At 45.9% G+C, this 11,456-nt stretch overlaps 1 protein-coding gene across 3 annotated transcripts in view; it reads left to right on the top strand.

Annotated features, from left to right (window-relative positions):
• Nucleotides 1–2,356: 2,356 nt before the first annotated feature.
• The window catches only part of ADCK1 (aarF domain containing kinase 1), a 79,785-nt gene continuing 70,685 nt past the window's right edge, over nt 2,357–11,456 (top strand). The window contains exons 1-3 of one of the 3 annotated variants that reach the window (XM_035901974.1): nt 2,413–2,500; nt 3,143–3,337; nt 6,876–6,959. In XM_035901974.1, the coding sequence (XP_035757867.1) occupies nt 3,215–3,337; nt 6,876–6,959 (207 nt within the window). In that variant the 5' untranslated portion in view covers nt 2,413–2,500; nt 3,143–3,214. Of the gene's footprint in view, nt 2,501–3,142; nt 3,338–6,875; nt 6,960–11,456 lie in introns of all 3 variants that reach the window. The other 2 variants (XM_009646647.2, XM_035901975.1) reach the window with 2 other exon arrangements.

The following is an 11,456-nucleotide window of genomic DNA, read 5'->3' as shown; positions in this document are numbered from 1 at the left end:
AGCGGAGTCGTGTGGAGGTGGAGGAAGCCGGCTCACCTGGGCGAGAGGAGGCCGGGGGGTGATTGATTCATCAGCGCAGGCCTCGGTAACGAGACGCGGGGGCATCGTCAGGCGCGTTTCACAGCTCACGGGGTCTCTGAGATGCCCCGAGGGGCGTTGTGGTGGCTCGTTTACATGGAAAAGGCTCCTCCACACCTTGTGCAAAGCTTTGAAATGCAATTGATTTCTGACAGTTCAATTTCTGTACCTTACATTGGAGGGGTTTTAATTCTTCCCTTTTTATTGGTATAACGCATCAAGTGTGAAAGCAGGAACTTTGTTGCTGAAGGGCGCAGCTGCTCTGTCTGTTTGTTTGCTACCTAAAGTTCCCATCTAATGTTTGTGATGTACAGCTGGCAGGTATGGCAGTAGATGTGATGTCACGAACTGCAGATTATAGCTTCAGGTAGGAATAAGATGCAAGAACAGATGGACTTGCATCCTGCTTTCAAACAAATGTTCTTTTAGTAAGAACGAAGGTGAGGGAAAACATAATGAGAGGCATATTTTCTGTGTTTAAAAAAATGTCAGTTTGCACCTTTCACTTTCCAGTAAAGGGAATTTTACAAAAACGTACAAAGAGCAGAAATGGTTTAATTAAAACACTTTGTAGAAAATGTTTTTTTGAAGGTGACCGAGGATGCAATAGATTTCTGTACAAAACAGATCAGTCCTTCTGGAAGAAGCCCCAACATTTCTAGAGTTTCAGGTAGAGGGAGGAGGGCAGCTTTTTTTTTTGGGAAGCGCCTGTTCATTTGGCTGCAGTCAAGGGGCTAAGTTTATCTCCTCTTGAGTTTGATCGTTGGTTCAGAGGAGTTCTGATCAGCCAGCTACCCCTTCTGACAGGAGAAGGAGCTGGGGTGCTGCTGGCAGCTCTGACTGGCGCTGGCAGAATATATCTCAGCTTTTCTGCCTCAAAATTACCTAGGGCTTGTAAGGAAATAATAAAGTTTAGCTAAGGTTCATGTACAGAGGTCTCTTGTGTTATATTAGCCTGTTTCACTGATTGTGTTCTTGTGAACTGTTTTTGAAAGGCTTGACCTGTGTCACTGCATGTGTTTTTTGGTTACAAGGCTTCCAAGAGAAAAGGCACAAGCCAGACTGACCCCGCTAAAGGTTCACAGAGAGAAGTAGGAAAGTTTCTCAGTCAAGTCTAAGAGTAGGAGGATTAGTGGACTCCATCTTGACGGGGTAAAAGCCTGTGCTCTGTCAAGGGTGCTCTTGAGCGCTTGCAGATTAGGTGAACAGGGCCTCTTGATTCATGATGCAAGTAGAAAGAACGGTCAATCGTATTTTCTGTCCAATACCAGCCAAAGGGAAAGGAAAGAAAAATATACGTGATTTGTAGTTTTTTTTGTTCCAGGTCTGAATCCTCTAAAGTGACATAAAGAATCGTAATACGTGTATCGCATGTAATGAATTATGTTTACGCTACTGTATATACTGTAAGCAACAAATGCAGTGCTGCAAAGTGCTTAGTGTGGGAAATGTATTCATTCCCCACCTTTGTCTTTCCAGAGAAAAAGTGAGCAAGGAGAAAAGCGTCTCACCCCAGGCTTGTGACGAGCCTGTGATAGAGCCAGGATTAGGCTGTTGATTCTTGCAGGTGGATGTTCTGCCACTGCAGTCCCTGCCTGGCTCTTGAGTGGGATGGTGACGATAAGAAAACAAGTCTCACTTGGTCTCCCTGATCAAGTCGCCCATCCCCTGTATTGTATGCGGCTGTCTGCCACCGGTCCCTGGAGTTGCACGCAGCCTCCAGGGATGCATCGCCTCTTCTCCCGCCACTCAGCAGCAGTGAGGCACTTTCACAACTAGTCTGGCAGAGCTTCCAGCAAGTTTTGGGTGCTCTTGGTGTTGCAAAAGCTCTTTTTAAACCTTGCTTGTTTATATCTTCTGTTACCCCTTGCAATCTGCCTACGCTGTGTTATGTTCAAAACACTTGCAGCGGGAGGGGCTATTGCTGTGATTAGAATTGACTTTTGGTGAGCACATGCGCTCTTGTCTCTGTCCACCTGTTGTTTCTCCCTGTAAAGCCTTTGCGACCATGAACAAATGCTTTGTGGTGGGTGCCCGAGGTCTAGCGCAGTGAGTTACTTCTGGGTCTGTGGCCTGTAGACACTGTTGAGTTAGAAATAGCAATGGAGTCAGCTTGTGTTCGCTTGCTGTGTGATTGCTTGAGCTGTTGGCTGGGGGCAGTGCTAGCAATGCATCGTTAGCCAAGGAGCAATTAAAACTTGGATTGTTAGGTCCCTTGGGGCTGTAGGCATTGGATCACTATGTCCTCCTCAGATGTTACAGTTGCTGTTTTGTGTCTTGGCAGGGTTCATCAGTCATGGCACGGAGGGCCTTGAAACTTGCCTCATTGGTGGCAGCCACTTCTGGCATCTGTCTGTATGGCAACAAGTTCCTGGATCCCAATGATTTTGGAGTTGTTCGTGTGGGGCGAGCCATTGCCACAGTAAGTTTCATCCTAGTAACGTGCAGGAAGATTCCTAGGTGGGTAAGGGGATTGGAGTTCACAAGAACTTGGGATTTCCTGCATCCCCTCTCTGCATTTCCAGTTGGCAGCTGGCTCTGGGAGTCAGAAGGTCAATAGGGAGCTCTTCAAATAGTTGACGCAGTGGGGAGAAAAGAGGTGAAAGCATAGAGGGAATTTTTTGCACATTTTGGAAGAAATGGAGATACTGGGCTGCAGAGAACTGTCTCTGCTTCCCTGGGTTGGGTGGGACCTTCAGAGCAAGGGATGACTTTGGGCCCACATCTTCATCAGCCACCCAGGTACGGTATGCTGCTGCCTTTAACAGTGACTTAGTTCAAACCATCTTGTCTGCATATGCCATTTTTTACGTTGGAACATTTTATTTTAAGGATTGTGCTGGTTGTATTGATATGCCATGGTAGCCATTGCCCTGTGAGCCTTAGTATGAGAGATTTGGGGAGAGGAGGTCAGGTGTTCTGAGGATCATTCTCAAAGCAAGGGCAAAGTGAGGATGGGAGATGATGTACTTCTGAGATTGGATTGGTTTCCAGATTCATAAAATAAACACTACATCTGCCTAGCATCACTGCTATTTCACCCTTGTGTTGATCACTGCTCCAGAAAACCTGAGAATGGAGACTGCCAGCCAAACAGGTTGATACCTTCTCCTTGAGGATACTCCCTGATGAATCCATGAGCAGCCAGGAACAAGGAGAGCAGAGACTCTGGAGGCGGTTATCAGTCTCCCTGTACCTCACTTGCATTTTACATCTGTCACTTCAGGCCACGATCTCCGTAATTTACAGATCCCCAGTGGTAAGCAGCTGTCTGTCTGCATATTCTATGACTTTTAAGTACTTCATTAATGAGTTTTATAGGGAGTCAGCTCCTGAGGGCAGATGCAATAAGAAACGAGCTCTGTGAGTTGGCTCAGGTGCCATGCCATTTATATGTGCAAGCTGCACCATGATTAGTGTTTATTTTGAAAGGGTGAGGGCAGAAATACAAACTGTAATCTTTCTTTCTTAGCTAATGAGTGCTAAATAAGTCCTAAGCTTTGTGCTCTGTCCCTGACCATAAGGCAGTGCTGCCTGGTGGCAGGGAGCAGCTCTCTCCCTTGTACTGCACAGAAAACTGAGGCATGGAGAAGGAACACAGCTTATCATGGGTGGAGAGGAATCTGCTATCCAGGCTGTTTGGGCTCTCCAATCTGCCCTTGAGTTCTGCCTGCTTGACCAGTGTTCCTCAGTCTTGCTTGAAGCCAGTGTTTTTTGTGGCTATCTTCTGTTTAAGGCAAAAATAACTGAGATCTGTACAGTGATGAAGCTGTTCAGTTGATCTCTGTTTTGAGTGAGGGTGAGAGATTACTTTCCTGATTAATAGGAAGTAGGGGAAAGGAGATTTTCTTTGCTTTAGATGCTGGTGAATCTAAAGACATACTTGACTTTCACGCCCTCTGCCTTCAGGGAAGTCACAAGTGGTGGGCTGTAAAGCACTTCACTGGCCCTGCTCTTAAATGCATTAGAGGGTTCTGCACCCAGAGCTGCAAGCAGTGACCCCTAAAAGCATGCTGCCAATGTTCTGTGTTCTGTAGGTGGTGGCAGCAGGTGTTTATATCTGTGTGTCTGTATACTTTTCAAACAGAATTTTCTGTCTCTCTGAATTCTCTGTTCCCTCTACTATACAGGACTGCATGTGGTTAGGTTGCTCCTTTAGTCCTGCTGCACCAGTGACCTCTGCCTTCCCAGCTTGGGGGCTGTTCCTTGTTGGAAAGGCAGAGGTCAGCTCTCATCTGAGCACTGGCAGCCCAGACTGCTCTCATTCCTTAGCCATAGACTGGGTGAAGCCAACAGAGCAATTAGAGATGTTCATTTCTAAGAAGCTCTGCTTCTTGGGCTTGATCTTTTTGTAAATGAAAGCCGAGAACTCTGTAACAAATAAGCGGCTTTGGGTATTGGTGGCATGTACGTGCACCTAAAGAGTCTGTCCTTCAATCTAGCCCTGCCCAGGCTTCTTGTCTGGATGCTTGATTAAATCATTGGACCATAGCCTGGCAAAAGCACAAAAATTTAAGAACAAGTTATGGTGTGGCAAACAAACCAAAACAAAAGCCTGGAGAAAAGGACACACGGAGGTCAAGAAATCTGACCTAGAACTACAGGATTCTGGACAGATTTCATCTGCGTTTGATAAGAAAGATTTGAGTCTGCTTGTATTTTAAGCATATGTATTTTAAGTAGTCCTTTGCAGACTTTGGTAAGGAACTTGAAGTGCACTAGCAGAAAATTTCTTCTGAGCTTCAGTTTAGGGAACTGGCTCTTGCTTATGTGTGAGTAGACAACTGTTCAGAGAGAACATTGTGCCATGACCTGGTGAGAGCTGAGGATAGTTTAGGCGTGGTGGAAGAGTGTAAGGTGTTGAGCAGTCATTGATAGAAAGTGGATGCCCAAGTCTTTGGGACGTTTAACACTGGACTCGGTATAAAATCAGTTAAAGAAATAATCTGGCATTTGTAAGGGCAGGGACTGTTGGATCTGGTAGGTCTTTTTATGTCTCTGAGATTCAGTGTCACACTGTAACATGAATAACAGCACTAGTCTTGGATGAGAATGAAGTCAGTGGCCTGGACAGTATTGTGTTTCAGACAGTTTCTGTGTTCTGGTAAAATTAGAAACCTGGCAGAGCAGTTGTGCATTTGCCGTATTTCTTTGTGGATATCCCGGTTGTTCCGGGTAAGTAGAAGGAAAGATCTGTGCTGTAGCTGGAGTACATCTCAGACACAGCAGGGATTTGGCAATGTCAGAGCTGCCTATCAGGATCATCATAATGCTAATTTAGTGTTTAAGATTATGATGTAATTAGCAACTGCTTTATTAATTCCCTCTTCCTCTGTAATACAGGCCAATCTGTTAGCTACTTCTTTTCAAGTTGGAGGTGATAATTACCCTCGTGGACCAGAGATAAAATAAGAACCAACTCAAGCCTTCGTGCACGGCTGATTTGAACCTCCCTCCACTTCAAAGTTGTTCTTTGAGATTGGGAAGATGCTTTGAAAATTTTTCTTCTGAATGTGACTCTGTGTAGCTGTACAGTTCATGAGTTCACCAGGGGCAAGAGAGCCTGAAAAGCTCAGTTTCCAATCTGGAAAACAAGAAATGTGAGAAACCTAACCTCAATGAGGAAGGAGTGTGTCTGTCTGTAACTTATTCCCCTCTTTGATGCATCTCTCAGCTTCAGACTGTTTCCCCATTGGCAGTTCCAGCAACTTTGTCTCAAACCAGATTTGATCCCCTTGCCTTCCTGGCTTTCATGTTACATCAACTGTGCTTTGTGCCCTTACTAGGTGTGTTTGTGGTGAAAGAGGGGATAGTTGCGGAAGACCAGTCTTCCAACCCTATCAGAACCTGATGTCCTTGTTCTGCTAGGGATGTATCCAGTAGATAGTATCCTGTCCCAGAATGGGATCCTACCCCTTCAGTAAGGAGGTTTGAGGAAATCTGACTTTAGATCTGAGTTATGCAAGTGGTTATTTATGGCAAGGATCTTTAAGTTCAGATGACAGGTTAGTGGACAGGTTCGTCTAGGTATACATTCCCTTCTCTCTTTTCAAGTAAACTTTATGAATGTGATGAGGATGTTTCTGTTCTGTTTGCTGATTGTGGAAAGAGAGGAACTTTAGTTGTAGGATAAAATTGTGAAATACCCTACATCCATTTTCAGAAATCATTAAGGCATTTAGGAATCTAATTCCATTGTCTGTGGCTATGTTTAGCTAATAAGCTTTAGTTGGATCCCCATATTGTTTTGTAATTGGGTATCTGACCCTTCACCCCCCTAGTCCTTTGGGCAGTTGAATATTCCCAAAAGTACCACTGCTTGTGCTAATTGGTGAGCAGACTGAGCTCACTGTGCACCAGTGTGGTTAAGCAGGTTGGAGGTGTGAAGATGAAGCATGGGATAACTGGTGGGTCACAAACAGGGTCTTCATGGCCTCTTATTGCCAGCACCAGACCTTATTGTGGAAGCTGACAGAGAGTGGGAGTCCGCTGTGCAAGGTGCTGTGCAGAGGTTATGAAAATGCTTTGAGCTTCTCAAATGGAAGATAGTATAGGAGCACCAAGTGTTGGTTATTTTTAATAGCTATATGTCAGTGAGGTGCCTACACTGCTTTCTATAAATGTTCATTGAAATTTAAATATTTTCATTTAATTTCTTATGAGTTTGTTACCGTAAACTCCAGTGTGGAACCAAAACTTTGGAACCTAAGCTACATACATTCTTCCTAACAGAAGGTTTGTTGCTGTGATCTAGGATAACTGCAGAGCTTGCTCAACATTTCTGGTTTCATTTGCAGACGGCAGTTATCACCTATGACTACCTCACCTCCCTTCGGAGTGTCCCATACGGATCAGAGGAGTATGACTTCCTCAAATCACAGGTAGGTTATACCACTGGACTGTGTTCCTTGAAAACTGCGAGGCATGGGTGTGTTCCCAAAGCCACAGCTGTAACGCAAACCATCGAGTTGTCAGCTTAACAATTCAATATGCCTTCTACCAAATTGGTTGCAGCAGAGGCAAACTGTGCTGCATATTACATAAGGTTCTTGCAGGACCTGCATCACCCAATGGAGAAGATCCCTCATCGATAGCGTCCTCATGCAATCAGTGCTCGCTTATGTCCATTAGAGATTCAAGTTCTCGGTGTGTGGGATAAGACACGGTTGGGCTCTGTTACTGGTTCTCTTCTCCCCAGACTGGTTGTGTGGAGGTCAGCTGCTGGGAGGGGACTGGCAGTGGTTTCTTAACCTGCTTATGGGTTGGTAATGGCCATAACATGAAGGCTGAAGGATTTAAGTAAAAGGAATGTGTTGGAGGGGAAATAATAGGGATGAATCAGGCTTGCAGATGTCTAAAGAAATCAGGATTGGGCAAAGAAGGGTACATCTCATTGCAAAACATACTGTTGTGTTTTGATATCACTAATAAACATGAAGAGAAAAAACATTTCTAGTGAGAAGTAAGATAAGTACGCCTGTTGCTCCTCTCGGTCCTGCACTGAACCTTTCATTCCAGCCTACAGCCCTACAGTATCTTGAGCTGTGAGTGACACTGATTTTTAGTTGAGTGCATGTGGTATATGTAGCCAGGGTCTCTCTGCTATTCCAGCTCAGGGCCTCTTTGGAGTGGGAAATACAGCTTGTGCTGAATTAGTCCAGTCTGCACGGTGTGTTTGAAGTAGGGTCTTTAACCTCATTTTTCTTTCTAGTGCATGTAGGATTTAGGCCACTGGCATGCTTGTAATGCATGGGGTGGTGCTCTCCAGTGACTCTCAGACTGGAGGGACTCAAAAGCTGGAAACAGCAGTGGGTCAGGTGGTATTGGACTCCAGCATGCTTTAGTATTCCTCTGGCAGAAAATCCACATCATCATCAGTATGGTCTTAGAGAATTTGGGTTAGTTTGCAGAGAGGCTTACTTGGGCTTGTTCTCATCCTCTCCTGTCTAAGGATGCTAAATTGGTCTGCTGTAGCTCCTCATCCCAGGTGAGTGGTATCCCTGGCATAAACTGGGGATAGATGTGTTGGAGTCTGCAGCTTCACTTTCCATCTGCCCATGTCTCTGCCACATGCCTTTGAAACCTGGTTTGCAGAGGGCTGCTTGTAGCTTTCTTGAGTGACACCCAAGTTATGGAGTTATCAGTGCTGTGGACAGCTTGTCATTTGGCAGCAGTTTGCAGCAGCCCTTGCAAATTCCTGACCTTTTGCTTTGTCTCTCCATGGCTTCATTAACCTCTGTCATGCAGGTTTTGATTGTTTGTCAATTCATGCTCCAGGCAGCCAGAAAGCCCTGTTTCCTGGCGCTGCACAGAGCTGTGCCCTCCCTGCTTGGCAGCCAAGACTAGCTGAGTCAGCCTCTGCGAGTGGCAGAGTTAATGGCAAGTGCAGCATGTCAGCATGACAAAAGAGGACTCTCTGGCCTGGCCAGCACTAGCCTTTGGCTGCATGAGGAGGAATGAGCTGGGAGATAGAGAGGAGGAAGAAGGTGCAGGCATAACATGAGTTAGCAAAACCCGTTGGCCTGTGGAGGCCTGTCTGTTTCTTGGCGGGTGTTATGGAGGGCCACCACTGAGCCTGACAGTGATAGCCCTTGTGGGTTCCTCAGCAACTTCCCCGTAGTGCTTGTGTTAGCAAAGCATCTGCTTGGCAGGGGAGAATTTTTTGGGCCTGGGCAATTGGACGCCAAACCCTTTATCTGTTTATTGTATCAGAAATAGTGTGGCCAGCAGGACTAGGGAAGTGACTGCCCCCTGTACTCAGGTCTGTTGAGGCCACACCTTGAATACTGTGTTAAGTTTTGGGCCCCTCACTACCAGAAGGACATTGAGCTGCTGGAGAGTGTCCAGAAAAGGGCAACGAAGCTGGTGAGGGGTCTGGAGCACAAGTCTTACAAGGAGCGGCTGAGGGAACTGGGGTTGTTTAGCCTGGAGAAGAGGAGGCTGAGGGTAGACCTTACCGCTCTCTACAGCTACCTGAAAGGGGATTGTAGTGAGGTGGGTGTTGGTCTCTTCTGCCGAGTAACAAGTGATAAGAAGAAACGGCCTCCAGTTGCATGAGGGGAGGTTTAGATTGGATGTATGAAAAATTTCTTCCCTGAAAGGGTTGTCAAGCATTGGAACAGGCTGCCCAGGGAAGAGGTTGAGTCCCCAGTCCTGGAGGTATTTAAAAGATGTGTAGATGTGGTGCTTAGGGACATGGTTTAGTGGTGGACTTGGCAGTGCTATGTTGACGGTTGGACTCAATGATCTTAAAGGTGTCTTCCAACCTAAATGATTCTATGATTCTACCTCAGTGCAGCTCTAAATGGATAGCAATCAAGTCTTTACCATCTTGCAGCTCTTTAACACTGTGGGAGCTGATTTTGTTGATCTCAGACTAGTTAAGAAGTTCCCTCATTGGAGCTGGTACTAAAGGTTAGTCACTGGATGAGGCAAGAGGATGTGAATGCCCCTTCCAAGTAAGTGTTGTGTGTGAAGGATACTTATTCAGACGTTGCTTCTACTTGCCTCTATCCTGGATAGATCTCTGGTGCTCTCAGCTATTCATTGTACTCTCTTGGCTTTCTGTCCTTCGAGTGAGACCAGCTAAACCTCCTCTTCACATGCTGAGAGTTTGGAATTTTCTTCTAAGCATGTTTATGAATTGGTTACTGATTGCCAGCCTCACTTCTGGTGCTGTGCTTAGAATAAAGATTCTGTGAGGCAGGGATTTGGTGCCCTTCAGACTGCAGATAGTGCCAGCAGGTCTGGGTGCAGCTGCTGTGCCTCTGTCTTTGGTGAGGGGGTGCAGCTGCATGTGTGTCTGGGCTTGTAGCTGGGAGTAGAAAAACACTTTTTCTGTGCATCTCCTCCTGGTACTTAGCATACTGGTGGATGCTACTCCAGTGAAATGATAATGCTTAACTCGTTCTCCATGGATTCCCAGTCAGCCATTAAACTGGAGCCTCTAAATTACCCATAGCCACAGACGAGAGATCGGAAGCCTCAGTGGCAGCACCAGTCCCTGAGCCTGTTGGGGCCAAACAGGGACATAGTCATTAGGAAACAATTAAATGCAAAGCAGATTAAGAAGGAAATGGGTTCCCCAGGGATTTTTAGCCAGGTTCCTACTTATCTCCAGGGAATTCTCTTCAATCTTACTCTGTTTTTCTGTCTCTCATGGGCCGCTTCTGATGCTAATGCTCTCAGCCAGTCAGTTCTCAGCACCTTTTTATGGCCAGCAGATTGGGGGTGTATTTGCTACTCTCCATGAGGCCCGAAGCAGTAGCTGGAAATTCACTGCGTATCCCTGGGGTTGGTTTGCCTCTCTCTGGTTCTCCCATCAGCCAGGAGATATGAGAATCCACCTTCCTGATGGTACTCACAGCCCTTCCTCAGCAGCAGTCAGGAGAAAAGATGTCTTATCTTTTCCATTCCTGCCCTTGCCTGTAGCAGGGATAAACCTGCTTAAGTGGTCAGGCTTTATGTCCATCCCAGCGGTTGCTTCATCTCTCCACTGGTGGCTGGACTGCATAGGTAACTTGTTCTTTTTCCTGAGTTAAGAATCCTTTCCTGGGGTGTCTGCCCTTTTCCTGCACATGATGATAATGCCAGTGTACTGATGTCAAGGCCAGTGGTAGCCATGGTGGGCCCCAAGACATTGGGCATCTGTGGGTCTAGTGTCAGGAGCGTTAGGGGAGATAGGAGCTTTCTTCGCTTCATGTCTATTTCATTAAATGATTCTGGCCATCTTTGCACATGTAAGCTTGGGCATTTCTTCTTGTTTCTGCCTCTGCTTAGAATCACAGAATCATTTAGGTTGGAAAAGATCTTGCTCAGTGCCATTTCCTTTCTAAACAAACCATTTTATTCTGTAGAGGGCTGCATTTCTCTGACATTCTTCCACCTCCTTGAGTGTTTGCCTCCTTGGGTGTTTGTGTCCTCAGTCTCAAGTCAGCCTACCCTGTGACATTTCCAGTGTGCCTCTCATCATAGCACCTGGATGTCTTGGTTGACACTTCCTATATTGCTGGCATCAATTTCTGTTGATCCTGCTGTCAGTCAGGAGGTATCTCACAACATGTGGTTTGTTTAAGGGCTGGCATAAATGGGCTTCTGAATTGTTGTCAGTGTAGTAAGAGGATTGCAATGGGTTGGTCATCTTGCAGACTTCAGCACTAGTGGCCACAGCTGAAAACGTTGAGCAGAGCATTTTTTTTCTTGTTTTCCTGTGTAAGACAAAAGATTACTGTCGTGAATGTGGATACAAGGTGGGTTTTTTTTTTTTCCAATGGAGATGAGATAGCAAGGAGAGAAAGGCTCTATGGTCAAGGTGTCTTGGGAGACAGTGGGAATCCATTCTTGAATTAACTTCGTTGGCTACAGAATTGCTTTGTCAG

This window comes from Egretta garzetta, unplaced genomic scaffold, assembly GCF_000687185.1.
Source record: "Egretta garzetta isolate BGI_Z169 unplaced genomic scaffold, ASM68718v1 scaffold79, whole genome shotgun sequence".
Taxonomy (NCBI): domain Eukaryota; kingdom Metazoa; phylum Chordata; class Aves; order Pelecaniformes; family Ardeidae; genus Egretta; species Egretta garzetta.
The sequence above is the reverse complement of the archived record's forward strand: the minus strand, read 5'-3'. Positions and strand labels throughout refer to the sequence as shown.